This window comes from Ursus americanus, chromosome 26 (genome assembly GCF_024610735.1).
Source record: "Ursus americanus isolate L20-20 chromosome 26, mUrsAme1.1.p, whole genome shotgun sequence".
Lineage (NCBI taxonomy): Eukaryota > Metazoa > Chordata > Mammalia > Carnivora > Ursidae > Ursus > Ursus americanus.
Genome location: NC_142152.1, coordinates 6,833,456 through 6,855,415, shown reverse-complemented (window position 1 = coordinate 6,855,415; position 21,960 = coordinate 6,833,456). Strand labels below are relative to the sequence as shown.

Here is a 21,960-nt window from a genome sequence, read left to right as displayed (position 1 = left end):
AGGCAAAGGAAACCAGCTTACAACAACCGGCTGTGATGAGATGCTTTCCAACAGATACAGAGGTAAAATGCCCTGTGAGTTAGGACCCACATTGGCTCACTTACAGCAGGCAGATTGGCTTTCAAGAAAAGGAAAAACCTGGCATATCTGCTTAAGGTGTTGTGCCCAGGAAATACCTGAATTACTTTCCATCTCTCTCACTGCACTAGGATGTAGGGTGTAAAGCACCTAATAGGAGCCAGCCTTCTAAAAGAAGTTATCTTCTTTACCCCAACCCTATCTGAAACATGGTATTATCCCCATTTTATAGGCAAGGCAATAAACTTAAATTCCAACAGAAACCATCTTAAAGGAAATCACCACAGGTTGCAGAGTGGTCTGACCCCACAGGCCATGTGCTCTCCCCTTCCCCACATGGCCTTCCTTTCCTGTGCATGGGCAGAAGCAGAAGCGCTTCTGTGAACACTCAAGAGAACCCAGAGCAGAAGTTTCCAGTGGCTTTGAACCCACCTCTCTTGCCCTAGGACACCCCCGGCCATTGGATGGATTTGTGGTGTAAGTCCCTGAAGTCAGGAGTAGACAGAAATCCATCCGTCACTCACCAGGACAGATACAAACCTCAACATAATTTGTTTTCCAATGGTTTCAGCTTCAAGTTCTGGTTTGGCATTGCCTTTTTAACAACTAACAGCTGTAGGCAATTTTCACACAGAATAAAGATATCAATAAGGCAGAGAATGGAATTTTCTCCCTTATGAATACAGAACAATGAGCTGTCTTCAAGATAGATGTCCATGGAGTTGCCACCACACAGGCTCTGGCTTAGGTCTCATTTTGAGAGTCTGATAGAACACAATTGAAAAGACAGTGGATGTGGGTGCTTTGAGGGTCCTAGCTCTGCCCACCAGCTCCATTACCACCAAGAAGGCCTTCATCTATCAGCGACATCTATCTCCTTAGATTGACTTTTGGTTTTAAGATACTTTAAGTGGGAAATAAAACCAAGCCCGTGAATACATCATTATCGCCCTTCTTGAGAGCCATCATGGTAGATGATTCACTGCCTCCCCCTGGAAGGGGATTATGCGTCCTCCACCCCCACCCCCCAGTGACCTCAGGATTGGCCATGTAATTTGTGGTGACAGCCTCTACAGAAGAATGATCCATCCTTACCCTGTGAACTCGGGAGTGGATATGTGACTTTCATTGGCCAAAGAAATATGGGCAGAAGTGACATGTATCATTTCCAAGCATGAGCTTAGAGCCTGCTAGCAGTATACCAGTCTCTCCTTCCTCTTCTAGTAGGCTTGGGTCTTGGATGGAAGATGGTGAGGAAGAGAATCACAGCTGACCCACAATAGACACGCAGCATTAGCAAGTGATAAGCCACCGCCATTTGTAACCACTGAGGTTTTGCTATCACAGGATGAACTAGCTTAAGATGACTGAGACAGCCATTAACACTGACCCCCTCCACTTCTCTTCTCAGCTTCAATCGCTCCTCACAGCTCACCTCCTCCAGAAAGTCTTCCGTGACTAACCTCCTCAGCACCGTGTCCTACACCTCACGACACATGTATACACAATCTATGCAGAGGTGGGTCGTGCTTCTTCCTTTAGTGGTGTTATACCTGCATCCGCCCCTTTTGCTACTGAAACTATCAGCTGCTGAGGTCAGGTTCTAGTATTCCATTTTGAACCTCCCGATTAACACCTCGAACAGAGTCTCTGCATGCAGAGGCGGGAGAAAGGGAGATTCCTTCAACACTGAAAATATTCATCAACATCATAACATATGAACATGCTGCCAAGAGTCATCTCTTCTTTTTCCCAACTAATTCTGTTTGGTAATAGGCCTGTTAATCCACTCGGGAGACCAGAACTCAAACATCAGCTTCATAGAACCCTCTCATATTGGCTTATCTCATATGATAAGCTTATAGGTAAATTCTGGTCGAGAAGACCTGGACTGACCTGATCAGTTCAGATATTACCCCTGGAGGCAGTAAGAAAGCCTACGTTACTTTCTTGACCCAAGACTTTCTAATATCTGTTGACGATATAAATGGTCTGATTAGAACTAACTCCATTACAAAATGCCAGTGGTGATAAAGGGAGATAAATGTTACTCATGTAACATTTACTGAGCACCTAATGAGGGTCAGGCATTGGGCCATTCCCACTACGTAAATTATTCTTAAACACTACATCAAACTAGGAGGAGGCATTGTTTTTTTCTCACTTTCCAGAAAATAGGCTTATATGCTTTTTCCATACTTACATAGATAATAAAGTCAGAACAGTAATTTGAACCAACATCTTGCTAATCCCCATGCCACTACCCCTTAAACTATGCCATAATATGCCCTAAAACATAGAATAGAAAGAAACACTACTTCAGAAGTGCCTGAAAAGCTAAGCTAAAGAGAGCACTCCCGTCTCTTGATGAATGCGTCCCACACCAGATACATCTCTCACTTCAGTAGTGGATTCTAGAATACGATAGGACCTATAAAAAGTTTCCCACAACAGTTATTACTGCAATCCTATCATTAGGCTAAATAATTAGACCGTACTTAATAATGTCTTTCATCAAAGGATCCAGGACAGGACAGGAAGAGGAGTATGACTAATTTTTAAAAAGACATTAATTCTATACACTGAGAGTAGGGGTGGAGAAAGCGTTAGGAATTGTGGAAGGTGTGAAGCAGATGAGGGAGTTATTTATGCACAGACTATAGACTCAGACTGGAAGGGGAAGAATAGAAGAGCAACACAGGATGCAATTCTGCCACATATTGTAGACCTAAGGGTCTAAATGCCTCCACTTAAAGCAAAGCCCTTTGATGTAGTAATGCTACCCTCTTCTTTCTCTTCCTCCGCAGGCTCAGTGTTCACAGCTGGGGTGCCAATTTAAAGGGGTCACTTCACTGGAGAAGGGCAAGCCCGTGGCTAACCAAACCATGCACATCCTCTCCTCTCCCTCCTGGCTCCCAACCACCTCCAGGAAAGAAGTTGGGGACTCACCACAAGTTCACTGAACATGACGTCCAGCTCCTCCACAGGGGGCATGGGTAATGCTGGCTCCATGGTCTGAAGCGCAAAGTTGCTATCGTTTCGCAGCCGATAGGTGATTTCTGGGTGATCATTATTTCGGAAACAGCAAAAGATGAACGAGATCCCCCGTCCACTTCTCTTCCTTGGGGCCATGGCTGAATTCTGTTCTATTTCTTGAAGTGACTAAACTCTACAAAAAAGAAGACAGGACATGGTTAAGGGTGAAAAAATGGATAAAAGGGTTTTGTTTTGTTTTGTTTTAAAGTCAGACCAATTCAAGAAAGAGACCTCTGCACTGGAGACACTTGATATGCCCCTGTAGGGCATAGAAAGGACAACCCCAAGAGGATTTGGAGTCCAGCTGGGCAAAGAGCACATCCTTCTACTCACTTGTTGAATGTTTCCTGTGACCAACTGCTGAGCAAACAGTACAATCCTACCGCTGCATGCCACAGTGTATGCCCCAATCGCATTGGACTACTGGCCATTCTTTGCCTATCACATGCTCCTTCTTGACAACCCATCTTGTTCTTTGACTCCCCTGCAAGAATGACCTTCTCTTCCTCATCCCCTAGGAATCTACGATGTCTTACCCTTTAAAGTTTGATATCAGTTTCTTCTTTTCTACCTTCCGAAAGTAGAATTAATGATACGTATGCTAAGGCATATCTAGTCATTCCAGCTCATATCACTTTCTAAGTTTCTTAAGAGAATACGTTCCTGTTAGACCATGATTAACTCCAAGTCAAGGGAAGGAACTGTACATCAAGCAACCTGTTGGCACTCATGCCCTGCACAGTGCCAGGAAGGAAGGAGGCACTCGGTTACTGTTTATCATGTTGAATAATTTAAATTCATAACAAAGGAAGAGTGACTTCACATGAGCTAAAAGAGTCAGATTTTCAAACAGAAAAGATCAAATGAGTTCAGCAATAAGGAGATGGTTCTAGCACACTAACATTTAAAAACAAGGCATCTGTATGTGTCGATATGGAAACATGTTCAAGATGCCGTATGGTATATATACTACAAGATTACATTTTAAAGAATGTATGTATGTACTTATGAATATATATAAGAAAGGGCTAACAATAGCAATAGCCTCTAAAATAAAAATAGGGGATTGGAAAACTATTCGTTTTAATTTTGAATTTGAATTTCTACTACAAAATTACATTTTTAATGATTATATAGTGTTAAGATTACAATTACATGTATTGCCTTGGGAAAATTCTAAAGTTATACTGTCAAATGAAAAAAGCAAATCAAAGAATGATGTGTACAACATGATGCCATATGGCCTTTTAAAAACAATCTCATAGAATGATACAAACTCCGGTAAAAGTTTTCATAAATAACTATGGCTTACAAACACTTCTGGAGTCAAGATCTCTGCTCACTTAAGGGATAGCAGTCTCCAGAAGCTGGCAATTAGAAGTATTTGGGATGGGAAGGGGAGGGAAATGTTAAGAGCACCGTGTCCCTCATGTAGCCCTACGTGATGTTCCAAATGGCTCTGGAATAAAGACTTAGCTGAGACAACCAATATCCCAATCTGTTGAAGCATAAATCTCCCGGCCTAAAGTGTACCCGTGCAAGGTCATAGGAGGCAATATGCAGCACCAGGGATTCCTTTGGCAAATGTGTGTTAATACCTATTACATACCAGGCACTATAAGCACCTAAAGATACATAAATGAAATGGGTCACTAGGAGCTTATAATCTGGTGGGAGAGAGTAGTGCACCAAATAGTTGTAACGAAGGTCATACGGCGTATCATACCAGTAAATACTATGTAACTAAGCAGAAAGTATACAGGGAAGAATCTGGGAATGGTCCCTGATGGATGAGTGGAGCTTTGATAGGTTATGGAAAGCAGAGCATTTTGGCAGAGGGAACAGTGCAAGCAAAGGCACGAGGTGGGAAGGGGCACAGCGTGTACGGGAAATGAGTGGTGCTGTCACAGGTTGTGCTGTAGAACTCCATCTTCCCATCGCAAAGCCCTGGGGCTCTCATCTTCCTGATCCAAACCCACCAAAGTCTCCCCAATACCAACCTAATTGGCTTTCGTGCGCCACCAAATCAGATCCCACTCAACTTCTCAGTCTTTTCTATTTCCTTAAAAGTATCTTCCACTTTAGCCAACAGACCATTTTCTATGCCCCCTAAACATCCACCCAAGTAGTCTGCTCTTTCCTTTCACTTTTACCTTTGTCAACATGCTCCCCACCCTGACCGTACCAATCCTGACAGCCCTTGGTATGGTGAGCCCATCCACGGCTGGTGATAGCTGAAATTTGGTTCAACGTTTCTGATGGGTAATTTATCAAAGCCCTGAAATAGTCATACCGTTGACCTAGTTATTTCTACTTCTAGAAACATATCCCAATAAAATATTCTGAGATACTATCGAAGATGTTGTCACAAAAATTTTCAGAGCATTAGCTATTACAACAAATAAAGGAGGGCATAAAATAAGTGCTGATAATAGAGGACTATATGAAAAGGGTAATCACGGTACACCTAGATGGCAGACTACCAAGCAGTTCTCTGTAAAAGAATATTTAATGACATGCAAATTTTTAGGATATGTAAAATAAAGCATAGGTATACAATGTCCCATTTACGTAAGAAAAAGTGTACATATATGAGCAGGAAAAAAAGGACAAGAGAAATGCACCAAAATGTGAGCCAACAGTTAGCTTGTGTCAAACGCATGACTCACTTTTTTAAAAAACGAAAAACTTTTCTGTACTTCCCAAGTTGTCACAATGAAGACATACTACTTTCACAACAAAATGGAGATGAGATTTAAAAAAAAAAAAACCACTCTAGATTGTTTATATGACAGATGGAAGGAGGGGAATGTGTATGCAAAAATGTTCTTTACAAAAATATCCAAGTTATGGTGATCTATATACACCAGCTTCTCAAACTGTCTGAGGCGAAGGACTAGTTGCTTTCCCTCCACTCTGTTAGAAACATTTTTGTAAACTATAGTAAGATATCTCAGCAATGTCAAATTGCTATAAGAATTTCTCTAAGTGTGCAGTTCTTGTATTCTTTGTTAACCAGCATGGATAGGCAGCAATAGCACTAACGTACACCAGGAGATGGGAGTTAAGACTTAGCTCATTAAAATATAACTGTTAATGTTTGTATCTGGTGTACGTCCTCAGGGCAGGAGCCATATCCTCCTTGGTAGCCAGGCCCGAGCCCTGCATACCCTGTCACTCAACTGTCAGTAAACTGAAGAGGCACTGTTCAGGGACTACTGTTAAGGTCTGTGTGACTAAGCACCTCTGTATCAGGAGAAGGAGACAACGTTCAGGCTACTGGAAGACGAGGGCAAAAAATTCCCAGAGTAGGCAAGAGCTAGCCCATGGAGGGTCATATGGTCCACGCTCAGCTTTCAAGTTCATTTCCAGGCACTCTTACTAACCTCCCCGGTTGAATGTGGTTTGGGCCCTCTTAGCATTTTGTGACCCCTATGAGGCATAGCCAACAGTTACAGTAATTTGTGGTCTGGGTCTTACTTCCCCTGTTGAAGAGTCAACTCCATAAGGAAAAGTGCCCACGGCATGTATCAGTGCCTTGCACACGGAGACTATGACCAAAGTATTTGGGAAACAAATAGAGAGCAACTTTACCTTTGCACTTTATAGGTTGTTTCACTTAAACCCAAGTTTTATTACACTCTGGCTGTATTGAGGTGGGGTGTGCAGGAACCACTGAGGCCTAAAAATCAGTCCAAAGCATTTCTTAAGTCTTTTTTTTTTTTTTAAGCCAGCAGTTCTACAAACAAAAAAATATGAGTGTCTTGGCTAGTTTCTAAGATGGGTAATAAGATATAGAACCTATTACGTTTAAGAACCTAATCGAAATCATTTTTAATAAGGGCCAAAATATTGCCTTTGACAGGTGATCTGTGTTTAAAAGCCTCACTAAAGTCCAAAGGCCAAGTTTTTATGCTGGCTTTCCTGTGTAACCCCAAACACAAGGACCTCCATTAAACCCATCTCTAAACTGTAGATGATGGCAAAGCTTTGAGATTTCCAGGCTGCCATTTTTAATACACATATTTGGAACTCTACTGTTCAGAGCCTAGTCTCCCAGATATAGACCAAAATGGAAGCAAAATAATCATCCCATGACCCCTCAGTGGCAGTAGACACTTCTGGCCAGCCCTCCTTAACTGCTCTCCACGTCACTAATGAACAAGCAAACCCAACAGCTGCCTGTGTGCCTATGTGATTTTACTGCACATTCACACCCATCACTTCATTCCATTATCCTCATTTCACACATGGGACCTAAGGAGGGACTTGCTAGGGAGTGGGGCAGTTAGGAAGAGAGAAGTTAGAGACTTGCTTTGCTGGGAAACACAAGAAGATGTTGATTTGGAGAAGCCTAATTGGGGAGTGGGGCAGGAAAGCTTGGCAGAGGTCAGGGAACCTGCATGTTTAATCCAACTGGAATCCAATCCCCACCCTCTCCAACCTCAAGGCTATGACCTTGGTTCAGCCTCCCCTTATCTCTCATCAAAATGGCTACAACAGTTCTTCAATTCTTCTCCTTGGCCCATGATTCCCCAGGCTAGGGGTTGACAAACCTTTTCTGTAAAGGCCCAAATAGTAAATATTTCAGGCTTTGTGGGCCCGTAAGCCTCCAACACAACTAGTTAACACTGCCATTTTATTATGAAAGCAGCCACAGGCATCTCTAAAAAATGGGCCCGCTTGTGTGCCCACAAACTTTATCATGGACACTGAAATTTGAATTTCATATAACTTTCTCATGTCACTAAATTTTTTAAATTTGTTTTATTATTTAAAAATGTGAAAACCATTCTTGGCTCACGGACCATACAAAAATAGGTGGTGTGCCCATGAAGGCCCATGGGCTGAAAGTCACCAACAGCTGCCCTTGTTCATCACACTCACAAAACAAAATTGTTTTTTTAAAAAAGCTTGTTCAGTACCAATTATATGCCAAATACTGTGCTAAGCACTAAGGAAAGAGGGATGAAAATGAGATGATGTACCCTTCAGGGAGTTTTAGAAAAGTTATTTGGGAAAAGGCATTTAAAAAAACAACAAATAAACGAAACTATAACTTAATTTTAGTTAGTATTACAGGGAATGCAAGAAGAAAGTGAAAGAAAATGGTGGGGGGGTGGGGGGGGGGTGGTGGTGGTGACAGCAACTTTGAATCCTGTGATCATGGACAGCCTCTCCAGAAAGAGGGCGTTTAAGGGGAGACCTAGGAACTAGCCCTGCAAAGTATTGGGGGAAGAGGATTCCAGGCGGAAGGAGTGTGTGAAGAAGCCCAGAGCGGGTGCGGAGCTTGGCACCTCTGAGTCAGGGAAGGAAGACCAGTGCGGCTGGGGCATCATGAGTAACGGCAGTGTTAAGAGAGAATCTGGAGAGGGGAGGGGCCCAGACCCCAGGGCCTTGTCCACAGGACTGAGGAGTCTGGGATTTACTCTCAGCACACCATAAATCTGATTGTGTCACTCAGCTCTGCAGTGTCCCCTGGATACAGTCCAGCTCCTGGCATGGACCATAAGGCCCTCCATGGCCTAGCCCTCACCTACTTTATTTTCTACCCTTGTCTCCCAATACCATGAACGCTGCCCACCCACACACCCCCACACACCTGTGTGCGTATAGTAATCAGACCTTGACAGGAGTCACACTTCTGAGCCCACACATCCACAGTTCCCTCACCTAGGGTGCTCTTTTCCTTCCGTACCTAACCATCTTCCACTCGCCATTCAAAGCCCGCTCAAGTACTACTATTTTAATGGGCCTTAGGCTTCCCAGAAATGGTCACACATTTTTCTTTCCACAGCCCAAGCACCATAGACATAGTTGAGTGTTTTCTGGATTTTTTTTTTTTTTTAATTCACGTCTCTTTTTCCCTCTAGACTATGAGATCCTGAAGACAGGGACTAAGTTTCATTCAGTCCCTGGCACATGGTATATTCTCTATAAATGTTTGTTGAATGCAAAAGCATAAATGCCTAAGTGAACAGATGGTCTCGTCTCTGAACTTCGGGGTGGTGTGACTGGGTGTTCTTCCCGCAGATCTGTTGTTCACGAATGCCAAGACATTTAAAGTCAATCACATCGCCAAGTGCTCCTCAGCCACTTGTCAAGCTTTCTGATGCTGACAGTAGCCTCAAAACAGACCTCATCCTTGGGGTATCTGCGGTTTCCCTCAAGCAAGGAGCTTCTTTCTGGCCGAACGAGCTGGTGCCTGGTTTTTCCACGCACCCTCAAAAGTAGTCTCCATGGAAACAGACCCACTGATAGAATCTTTTCCCCATTCCTTACATTCAATAAACACTTTGCCCAAGAAAGTATTCACTTCCTCGGCGATCACAGCTGAACCTCAATAAGGCAGACACAGCATTAGGTGCTGGAGACACAGACGAAGAAAATTCACAGGTTCAGGGAGATCACGGCCTAGTGAGGACATTTAGGGAGCAGCTAAGTTGCTAACTCTGTCCAATGAAGAGGGAATGCAGTTACTGAAACCTGGGGCCTACGCGTCCACATCTCGGCCCCTTTTTAATCAGAACAGCCTGAGCGAAAGGGCTAATTCCACCATGACAGCTGGGCCCTCAACCAGAACACATCTTCTAATCTCAGCTTCTGGCACCATTGCAGAGGGGAAGAAGTCACTTCTGGGACATCCAAAATGCAGTCCATCTATAACATTACAGATGACTATTGCTATGCCGTGCACAAGGAAGCAATTAAAAAGCTACTTAAGATTCTGGAGCAGGTGCATTTTGCTTAGCAAAGAAGAAGAAATTTAATCCATCTGTGGCCTAGCTCAGAGTCATTTGTACTGCTCTTTAACAAAACAAACAAGACTCAATGTGGTAACAGTCAAAAAACGAGGGCCAAATTTTCGGGAATAGAGACGATGATGATCATGATGATAAAAAACACTGGAGAACTCACAGTCTCCAAGAAAACCCTCCTTAACACTTTCCTTTGATAATGCCAACTCACAACACATATGGGATAGGTAAGGTTTGTTTTCCACAAAGCAACACAATATTGGTACCTAATGTACGGGGTAAACTTGAAAGTCGTGTTGACAAGGAAAGACGCACACAGCTTTCTAATTGCTTCATCGGGGACTTTTGCCACACATTGATAAGATGGCCGTCCAGACCAAGGGAGACACTGGCTAAGGTATCAAGGTTCTCCTCTAACCAAAGTGGTTACAGGGAAACAACTTAGACCCTGGTGGAAGGGAGACGAGGACAGACTGTGAGTTCCTGCCAGCCACCAACTCCGTTAGACAGTTGAGAGTTTCTGCATATACTCACCAAGTGCGGTGGGGGACCACATGTACCATGACTCGCTTCAATTTTTTTTTAGTCAAGATAATAGTTCACATTTAATTCTCCAATTATAATTTCAATACTAAAATACTGTCATTGTTTCTGCATTGTAAATGATCTCAGACATAAAAAGGCAAGCAAAAAAAAAAAAAAATGTATGCCCTAAGAGCAACTTTAAAGAGAATGGTTGGGGACCCCTCCATTTTAACTGCCATACCTATTGTTTTCAGAGCTGCAGTTTGCCCCACATTTTGCAATTTTCCAAAGGGCCCTGACATGCACTTCTGTTTTCAACAACACGATAACATTAACGCAAATTCTCTTATCAAGAAGAATGTGAAAAGAAAAAAACTGCTTTGCTTCTTTCCTTGGCCATCTCTCTCCCCTCTCACATTCCTCATGTCTGGTTTCATTTCCCAAGCGCACCAGATGCCAAATACTATTTGGAGCTTTAAAAAATCATGGGATACAGTCTAAAGGTTGTAGGAGGAACGTCTGAAAGGGGATGTGTTTTCCCCGCAAGTTTCAACATCCTCTCCACCAGGAAACGGAAAGGGCGTTTCTCAGTAAGTGTGTCCAGCACAGGGCCAGCCCTTTCCACACACTTGGTCCCAAAAGGATGTTCTAACAGGGCACTTCTGGAAGTGGCTCTTGGAAAGTCACCCTGCAGTCAGTCCCCTCAGCCCACTGACTTTCCTGAGGAAAGAGGAAAACAATCCGGGCACCCCACCATGGACGGGGAAAGCCAAACATTCAAAAAGCCACTGGCACCCTGAAGACCCTCTCCGCTCCACCGCCTAAAGCAGGACAGTGCACGCAAAGCACACTCCCTCCTCTGTGTCCACTCTGCAGTGCTGTAGGCGGGGGGCGTGCACCAAGTGGAGGCCAAAACTGGTCCCATTCGTTCCCCACTTCCTCCCTAGATAAGAGAGGAAGGAACTCAAGTGAAGTCCATGCACACCCTCAAGCCAGACCAAGCCTCAACCAGCACATAATTAAGTCTTTCTCCCAAGCCCAAGTCACAGACTCCTGCCAGAAAACACCCCCTCTTCATGTAAAGAGCAAAGGAGGGGACCTCCAGGTTTCACCCTAAAAAGCTGGCAATGACTCTTCTGTCATGACTCAATACTTTAACCATGGGTTTAGGCCATAAATCCCTAAAGCCAATACCCGGTTCTTGAGTTAGGAAGTGTGTGCTGTTCACGTGACAGAAACCAGTCTGGAAGCCAGGACATCTCGTCTCGATCATCTGGGAGAAGGGCCAAACCAAAAGTGTCACTGGAGCTCTCCACCAAAGAAAGCACAGCCTTGCCAGCAGCCTGTGCCCTTGGGCCTGGCGACCTGTTGCTAGTCTGCGAGTTAAGTCAATAAACAAATTTAAGCTGAAGCTGAAAGAAATGCAAATCGTTTCCCACCCCCCCCCACCGCCCCCACCCCCCGTTTAGGTTGTTCTCTTCAGTGCCTCTGAGGGATCCACTTAGATTGTACAGACACGAATTTAAAGGAGGGGTTACGCAAACATAGGAAGCTACAACTCAGTGGCCAGTTTGGTCACATCAAAGCTCTCACTCTTCCACGAGGCCAAGGTTTGGTCTTCAACAAACGTGTAAAACAAGCAACTTTCCCGAATCACCCAGCAGCTCTTTCAGGAAGACAGGAGAGAGAGAGCACAGTCACCAGAGGAGATGACCTGTGCACTGCAAGACACCAACAACTGCCGGTACCCTACGTGCTCCAGCCCTCTGCTGACCCCACCGTTGGGACCCCGGAAGTCAGCGTCTTCAATGCGACAGGCGGCTGTGGTGCCCCCTAAGCCGCCTCCCCGCTGCCATGACCACACCTCAGGTACGTGAGCCTTCAGATCTTCCCAAACAACTAGCCAACACTTTGGCGCTATCCACACAGAAAATGGAAGGGATATTAAAAGACACTGCCTAAAAACAAGTAGATTATTACTCATTTTTTGGAACCTTCTCACAACTGAAATAATTCTGGCAAATCCTGAGAAAGAAGAGGTTGAATATATACTTAGTTTGAACAACTATGTGTTCCAGATCTTCAAGTAAAGTTGAATATGACTAAGAGAAGATAAACTGGGGCTACTCTGGGCCAAGGACCCAGGTGGCCAGTGCCACCTTCACAGTAATATAAGTCCCTCTCCCCAGTGAGGCCATTAACACACGGTCCCTTGGGAATGTGAGCACTGCTACTGACCCTCACAGCCCCCAAACCAGAGGCTATTTGATCTTATTCCCTCTCCAATATCACAACTACATTCTATCATCAAGACATTTTATTGCCCAGTGGGTATAATTTTTACTTGTACACAAGCCTTTATGAAGAATAATGTTCACTGGCATCCTAGGGAAGCTAGAGTTCTCTGGACTGAAAATGAATAAAAGCTTGCCTAGAGGGCTTTATATGCTCATGTTTACTGAAAGAAAATTTAAAACTCACTAATTACCTTCCTCTGTTCATGTTCTTCTGACTACTTTTATGCCAAGATTAATACAATTGCAACAAGAGAAAATGAAACACCATGTAGAACAAAAGTTCTTGGTTAAACTTAGCCTCATTCTCTGGTAACTATTAGGAAACCCCCATCTTTCTCATGGAAAATGTCTGTGCTTTTCAGTTAGGGAAAAACTAATGAACAGACACAACATGACACAGGCAGCCGTGGAGACCTGACACAGGCAGCTCACCCACTTCTTTTCTGGAGGAACTGTAGGAAAGACTTCAACATCCTCAAGTCCTCTATAAATGTTTGATGGATTTTAAGTGGACATTACAAAGGGAAGTGAGAACTACATTAAAAAGTTGGAAGGAGGATTTATATTTGCTAACTACTGTTCGGTGGAAATGTGTTAACCAGATTCCTTTCTCTGACATTCCTGTGTGTATCAGCAGAACAAATTCCTGGAATGAGGCTGGTTTAATCTCTACAGGGCAGTTGTCATCACTGAATCAAGGGCTCTGCAGGTTAGTCAGCTTATCTGCAAATTGTGGGAAATTCTCTGAGAGTTTTAGGAGCAATGTGGGAAAAGGCATTTTTAAAAAGTCTTGGCTTTCCCGTATATTTTGAAGCATTCAACAGATTTAGTATTTCAATCCAACCCTTTACACAAGAGCTACCACACAGCACACCGCACTCAGTCACTAAGGATGCTGACACTGGCAATACTGACCCGTTTCCCCTTCACATTTTACTCAAGCACTAACCTCACCTACTTATTATTCTACTTTGTACATCTGAAGGCATCTTTCTAACATGAAAGTCATTGGGAATTGATCACCATGCTAGAAACCTACTGCAAATACCTGGGGCCACAGGCTTTCACACTTTGGCCTCAGAAAGGTCATTCTGAACATGTGCGGACATGGCCACCATTTGCCATCACAAATGTAAAAAACGTTTATAGACAGCTAGGTCCACAGTGATTCCTGTAATTTAAAATTACGGTGTGGTGAGTTGTTTACTAGATCCTGAGTCTCTCTACAACACCTGCCACTCAGAGGGGTTCATTTTGGGCAAGGCCAGCACCACACCTATGCTCAGGCTGTTACTAATGAGTCCTGCGCATGACAAGGCGAGGAGAAGCCACCCAGAAACAAGAAGGACAGATGATGGAGTCACATTATGAAAACTGGAACTCCCTTCGAAAGTACCACCCTGCCCTTCATAAAAATTCTACCTACAAATTTTACATAATAAATCTTCAAGAGAGGCTTGTGAAAAGATGATGGTAAAAGCTTCAACAGGTTGCAAGTTCAGGTGCAGAAATAAGACAGTAAAGAGGCATTCCGGCCCCCACCTGTTTGAGATGTTGTGCGGCTCTAATGGGTGTTGCTCTTCAATCTGACCTGCCCCAGCCCTTCACGGGAAACACACATACCCTCTAATGATTGGAAGTGAGGCATTACTTCGTCATGTCAGCCTATAAAACTAACTTCCAAAGCACACAGCACTGAAAAGACCAAAAGAAATAAAACGTCGACATGGGATTTCCCCAATCTCTCTTCCTGATGAGAACCTCCATAAGCACTTAGATATACAACCCTCCAAAATCAGAGCAAACTTTTTCTTAATGGAAGCGGCTGGTGGGGGTGGAGGGAGGGGAACACCTCAGCCACAGAATGAGCAATCTAATAATCTGTGGATGGGAAAGTCAATAGTATCGCCTCAATGGAATGCAAAATGGCAATACCTACTTTTTTTGTACCTACCTATGTTTTTAATGTACTGGCCCTCTGACCCACATCTAAGAATTCCTAGATTCCACATATAGAGATTAACCTACAGATATACTCACACATGAGCACAGAGATATGTTAACAAGGATAGTCACTACAACACTGTAATAGGAAACCCATTCATCATTTGTAACAGAGAATCATCCAAGTGGCCTTCAGCAGGTGAATGTTTTCGTAAATGTCGGTGTGCCCGCAGTATAAAAACACTGGTTCTCGGGGCGCCTGGGTGGCTCAGTCAGTTAAGCGTCTGACTCTTGATTTCAGCTCAGGTCATCATTTCAGGGTTGTGAGATCGAGCTCCACACCCAGTATGGAGCCTGCTTACGATTCTCTCTCTCCCTCTGCCCCCCCCCACCCAATAAAAAAACAAACCAGCAAACAAACAAAACCACTGGTTGTCTCATTCCAATGCCCAGGCGGTATTTACTCCATACCAGTCACATCAGATTTTCTGGTATTGGGGGCCCAGGTATGGGTAAATTTTCAAACTCCACAGGTGATTCCAACGTACAGAGAAGTTTGAGAACCAGCGCTATAGAATCCTATTGCTCAAGGGACGCCTGGGTGGCACAGCGGTTAAGTGTTTGCCTTTGGCTCAGCGTTCTGGGATCGAGCCCCACATGAGGCTCCTCCGCTATGAGCCTGCTTCTTCCTCTCCCACTCCCCCTGCTTGTGTTCCCTCTCTCGCTGGCTGTCTCTATCTCTGTCAAATAAATAAATAAAATCTTGAAAAAATGTTTAAAAAAAAAAAAAAGAATCCTATTGCTCAGGTTCAAAGCATGTCCTAGGTCCGTGAATACTGACATGGGAAAGATCGAACATATTAAAAGGAGGAAAAAAAAGAGAAAGAAATCAAGGTGCACAGCAAAACGTATGTATCACCATTTATGTTCAAACTAAAACAACACTGTATTTGTACCAATACACACACATCTATATCTGTGAATGCACAGAAAGCCTGCCAGAATTGGAAGTATAAACTATAAAGTTGTTAAAGAATTTAGTACCCAAATGCTTGGCACATGGAAGATGCTCAAAAAATGGTGGCTGTTATTTCCATGTGCGTCTAAGTTTTTGGAACCTATAGTTTCACATGGATAATGAACTCTTATAAGTGCATCATATAGTATTCTGCTGAAACTAAAAAGTTTGCAAGCCTTCCCAATAACCCCATTAAAACTCCTAAGTATATACCTGAATAACTCGTTAGTCTTTATCTTAAATTACAGCTTGCTTTCTGCATACTTGAAACCCATGCCCAAAAATGCACACAGCTTCACTGTCAATATTATACTGATTTGTAGATCCACCAAAATGACCCATTTCAAAGTTGTTCTACATCAGCCAACAAATCTAAAAACTTCAGTGTCACTCCAGACGCAACCCTGATGAACAGAGAGGAAGAATATTCCCCAGGCTGTATGTACCAGCCTCAGGGATGACAATGTGACAAACTCTTAAAAAACGTTTTGTTTTATCTTAAATTTTGCATATCCCAAGAGGCAATTCGTGGAGAATTTCTGGTTCACTGAAGACATTATGTTGGAAGTTCTGCAATTGGTCACAGGCCCAGTTAAAAAAAAAAGTTGGGGGGGTGCCTGGGTGGCGCAGTCGTTAAGCGTCTGCCTTCGGTTTGGGGCGTGATCCTGGCATTCTGGGATCAAGCCCCACATCAGGCTCCTCCGCTGGGAGCCTGCTTCTTCCTCTCCCATTCCCCTGCTGTGTTTCCTCTCTCGCTGGCTGTCTGTCACATAAATAAATAAAATCTTTAAAAAAAAAAAAAAAGTTGGGAAGTTCTACTATTTGCTCTTTTTATCTGGCTCTGTTTCACTTATACTTCTATTGTGGATCACAGATCCTAAGGGCATCACAAATATGGCCGAGAACAAAAGGCTTAAGGCTCATACATGGAATGAAACTTAGTACTTGGTACGGTCTTAAGATGCAATCAAATATATTTAAAACTATATTTTTATAAAAGTGAATTCAGTACAATTTTCAAAATTCTTCTCTATTTTAGGTAATTTTAAAAGGATATGCATCATCCACATTTACTTGGGCACTGAATGTTTGACTACAACAACTTTAAAGCTGGCTTCCAACAATTTTTCCCAAATACATGCTCCTGAGGTTCTATCTTTAAAAGGTGAAAAGTTTGGGGTCCTCTTTTTTTTTTTTTTTTTTTTAAAGATTTTATTTGAGAGCGAGCGAGCGAGCATGAGCTGGGGGAACGGGAGAGGGAGAAGCAGAAGCAGATTTCCCGCTGAGCAGGGAGCCTGACAAGGGGCTCTATCCAGGACCCTGCGATCATGACCTGAGCTGAAGTCAGACACTTAACTGACTGAGCTACCCAGGCACCCATAGGGACCTTTTTATCCATCATTAAAAAGTCACCACAGTGTTTCTAGAACCAAATGAAAACATGGTGATTTTATCGATTCATAAAGGGCAAGAGATGGTCTCTCCTGGATCAAGACTTTAGCAAGGAATTTTATGAAATTGAGGTTTGAATGCTGACAATACTCCTACAAGATGAGATTCTAATTATTTCCTGGTGACACCTTCCAAAGTTTATGTAATTGAAACCTGATTCCTTCAAATATCACTAAATATTCATTGCAAACAGCTGGAAAGGAAATGTATGATTTTGAGAACTGCAAAATGATTACCAGTACACTGGTATCAGTCCCAGTGAAACAAAGTTACCATTACTTTGGAAGCAATGCATTGGAAGCATACACTGGAAAATATACCCTGGAAAAGGGAAAAGTAAAATGGATTTTTCTGAGATTGTCACAAGATAATAGAAAATAAGTACACAGCTCAAAGGACAATGATGACCAAGTCTGAAGAAATGGTCTAGCATCAGTCAATATGGTATGCCTATCGAACTTTGGGAAAATATCAAAGATTGAAGGAACTTGATTTGATACCTCTTGAGTTAATAGGGGTTCCTTGGGCAAGTGAGTTCCAAGTCACTTCGAGAAATCCCAGATGACCTTGGAAGAGCAGGATAATGATGCCATTTTGGAAAGTTAAGAAATCATATAGAGTCTTAAGGAAGTACAAAGGAGGCATGTGCTCTCGGAAAAACAGTGTTGTCCTTTTAATATGAACTTCAAAACTGCCTAACCTGTACATAATAAAAGCAATGTATAGACCTCGAGGATAGAAACAGGATAGGGGAAAGTTGTGAGAGCTAGCAGGCACTGCTGAGGACAGGAGAACACGTTTGTTGACTGAGCGAACTGGTGAACATATATCATCTCTTTTCACAAGCAAAGCTAACGATCCACCAAAACAGAAATAACCAGCAGCTACAATAAGGACTGTTTTCTCATTGGTGATTTGTCTCCATGTGACAGACATCCTTGGGAAGTTACTCACACAGCTTAATGATTCTGAAACTGCATAAGCCAAACATATAGTGAAGAAAGATCTTCACTGAATTTTAATTACTATACATGGATTACTACACTCTTGATTTAAAGCAGGCCAGGAAAAAAAAAAAAAAGAGGCTGTTCCACAGTCATCAAGGGGGAAGTGTGAAGGAAGCTGATACGAGACAGTATACCCACTCCACCCTACTCTGTAATTTTCTATATAATTAGGTGAGAACAGTAATTGCTTTATTGCATAACTCAAGAAGACTAGACACAGAAGAGACTGCCTCTCTTGCAAAATTTGTTCTAAATGCAATAACAAAAAAAGCTGTTTTAAATTGTTACTGCAGGAGCACCTGGGTGGCTCAGTCAGTTAAGCATCTGTCTTGGCTCAGTCATGATCCTGGGGCCCTGGGATCGAGCCCCACGTTGGGCTCTCCACTTAGCGGGGAGCCTGTTTCTCCCTCTGCCTCTGCCCCTCCCCCTGCTCATGCTTGCATGCTCTCTCCCTCTCTCATATATAAATCTTCAAAAAAAATTAAAATTGTTATTTTGACTTACATACAAAGCCTGGAGTAGTTGGACTGAGGATAATATTTGGACTTCATATTCTGAGAAATATTGTTAAACAGCCAAAAGTCATCAAGTGGCTAAAGTCATCAAGAAGCTATCAATATAAGACTGGTTAAATGATGTCGGGTACCTCTGTATGATGAAATACTATACAGCCATTAAAAAGAATGGGAGGGATGCCTGGGTGGCTCAGTTGGTTGAATGACTCTTGATTTCAGCTCAGGTCATGATCTCAGGGTCATGAGAACAAGCCCTGCGTAGGGCTCCGTGCTCAGCAAGGAAACTGCTTGAGATTCTCTCACTTCCTTTCTCTCTGTCCCTCCCTAAACTCATGCTCTCTCTCTCAAATAAATCTTAAAAAAAAAAAAAAAAAAAGAATGGGACACCTTTTCTATCACTAAGAGGTCTAAAGTATATTAGAAGTCCAAGTTGCAGAATCAACATGGTATATCATAAATGTAAAAAGAGCATACTTATTTGAACATGCAAAGAAATTGTCTAGCCTGTGATAAAATAATAGGTACAAAAACCCATGAAGTAGCTCCTCCTAGAGAATAAAACAGACATTGGAAAAGGAAGGAAACTTGTTTGCATCTTAGTTCCTTCTATTCTAATGTTTAAAAAAAAACAAAAAACATGGGCTTGGACTACAATTTTTTTTTTTTGCCTTGATAATCAAGCTGTTTCCAAAAGTTTAGAAAGTAACTAGTCCTTTTAAAAATCAGGTGACTTTCTGGGACACTTGGCTGGCTCACTCAGTAGAGATAGGACTCTTGATTTCAGTGTCATGAGTTCAAGCCCCACGCTGGGGGTTAAATTTACTTAATTAAAAAAAATTTTTTTAATGACTTTATCAGCTCTCTTCAATATGCCAGCCACTTTCAACATGCCTTACATCCATTTGTTATCTCAACTCATAAAAGAGATAAGCAATGAATCCTTAAGTATTTCCCTCTGAGAACATAGTCCACAATCAATGAATTTCCACACTCTGACCTTAGCTGCTTTAATTTCTGCACTTTTCCACTTCACCACACCCACCCCTACAATTGTTAGTTCTCAAAATGAAAACAATCCGTTCAACCATAAAACACCAATCATGAACAATGACTTTTTTCCTTTACACTTATAATTAATTTAAAATAGGAGGTGGGGGGAGAAAAGGAGAAGAAGCTACCAAACCATTTCCTAAAGACTCCACTGTATATATCAATGCAATGAAACTCATCACCACAGCAACGGAACACAGAGCTGCTCACTTTCACCAGAACAGTACAGTTCAGAACCCCCTTAAATTCACGGTACTCTTTGCTACAGAAGTAAATATTGCTACCTTTATCCTCAGAGTATCCACTCTCTAGGTGGCAGCCCCTGGAGCATTATACAAAAGACTAGAAGTGTCTAATGATGGAATTTTTGTTAGGTATTTATGAGGAAGTTTGACCCAGAAGGAATGAACTTGCTTAGTAATCTTAAAGTCCTGCTTCCTAAAGCCCAGTTCTAAAGCTACTGAAATAGTAGTACAGTGTATCCTCTTACATTCCTGGCTTCTAACCCAATCTCAAATAAGCAAGCAAATACAGTCATGGGGCATATAAATGACAAAAGGGCACCAAATGGAAGCATAACAGCTGATCACGGAAGATGAAGGCAAACACCGGTAACTATTTTTTAAAGAACGACAAGAAAATTAATGTCAAAATAAGAGATGGTATAAAACTAAAAGAGACCTCAGAGTAACAAAGTCAAAAAAGTTAGGCTATGCATTTTAAAAGAACATTCAATCTACATGAAGAAGACGATAAAAAATTGCTTAATTTTTATTTATACATGATGTCTACATATATACCACCACCTTTCCCCTGTGTCCCATGTCTCTTTTCTTCCTCCTACAATCATCATTTACCTTACGCACACCACTTTCCATTCCACGAACACAATCAACCAGGACAATCTCTTTTCGGTAGGTCTCCCTCCTATTCATCGGCAGTAGACAGAGTTGTGACAAACACTCTTGCTAACCTTGCTACTGGCTCCTTTGTGGTCACTCCTCTTATAAACACCACCCACCTCACGGGGTAGTGACAGGTAAAGGTAAAAGCCAGTCTCTTTGTGGAAAAACATGCTGGTTAACAACAGTACTTGCTCAGACTGGAAAAGCAACCAGGACAGAGATGCCCACAGGTAATCAACATAAACACACGCACGCACGCACGCGCACACACAGGTGTCAAACTGGTTTTTCCTCATAGGTACAATTCACAGGCAGTCAAGAATCACTCCCCTCCCCACATACATACACACAAATCCCGAGTTCACAATTCTGTGTGATAATTTACACATTTTTATTCATTCATTCATTCATTCACTCATTCACGGGCCTAGTGTGTGCCCACTCTCCTGTTTAGTTTTGGGATACAAGGATGAAGGAAACAGATGTGGACCTTGCCCTAGCACAGCTAGTTCTCAGGCACATGAGCCCATGGCGTCTGAAGCCATTTCAAGGTTCCAGACTCTGGCTCTGTGAGCAGACAGTGAGTAAACGCCGTAAGTCAATTTTCCACCTCATCTTTGACAGGGAAGAGCAGATTCTACTTGCTCCAATAACAATTCAGTTTGCCAGTAACTTCCACTTCCCTTGAATAAGCTGAGGAGAGGAAGTAAAAGGAAGTAGAGGGTGATATCTGTTCTTAACAAACAGGGGACACAGAGTACCCTCAAACAAGACACTGGCCTTCCACCTCCATCCATGAAGGATTAACTGCTACAGGAATTGCATTCCCACTACAAATAACTAGAAAAGTGGACAAAATATATGAAACAGTTGTATTAACTACTAGACAAAGGCAATGCAGGACAGTGATCCCTGAGGGAAGGAAATTCCAAGTGAGATGGGGACTATCACCCCAACCAGTATACTAGGCAGTAGGGCAGGAAGAGGAAACCCAAGCCAAGCCAAGCTCAGGGGTCTTGCTAGGCTGAGGAGTCAGAGATAAAAGTGCAGGGAGAATGAGGCAGCAACCCTGGAAATCCACAAAGGGGTCCCCTCAAATCATTGGCTGAGTACAGCTCTGCACAAGGACCTAGGGTTCACACCGGGCTGGGAATAACTGGCATTCCCACCAGCCTGAGGAGAAAGAGCTAGTTTACATAAAACGTCAGGAAATGTCCCAAGAGTCCTAGACACAGGCTGCTCTGGAAAGGGCTTAAAAGCAGCTTCAAAAGGGTCTCACTGATCCCAAGTAACTTGACTATATGCCAGAACAAAGGCCAACACTCTTTCAAGGGAGTCCTTCAGGCAGAAAGAAATTGATACCAGATAGAAATTT

At 42.8% G+C, this 21,960-nt stretch overlaps 1 protein-coding gene across 2 annotated transcripts in view; it reads right to left on the bottom strand.

The window, feature by feature from the left end:
• Positions 1 to 21,960, bottom strand: part of DAAM1 (dishevelled associated activator of morphogenesis 1) — a 162,883-nt gene that overhangs the window by 95,309 nt on the left and 45,614 nt on the right. For both annotated transcript variants that reach the window (XM_045810547.2, XM_087855975.1), the window contains exon 2: positions 3,028 to 3,247. In XM_045810547.2, the coding sequence (XP_045666503.1) occupies positions 3,028 to 3,210 (183 nt within the window). In that variant the 5' untranslated portion in view covers positions 3,211 to 3,247. The remainder of the gene's footprint in view (positions 1 to 3,027; positions 3,248 to 21,960) is intronic.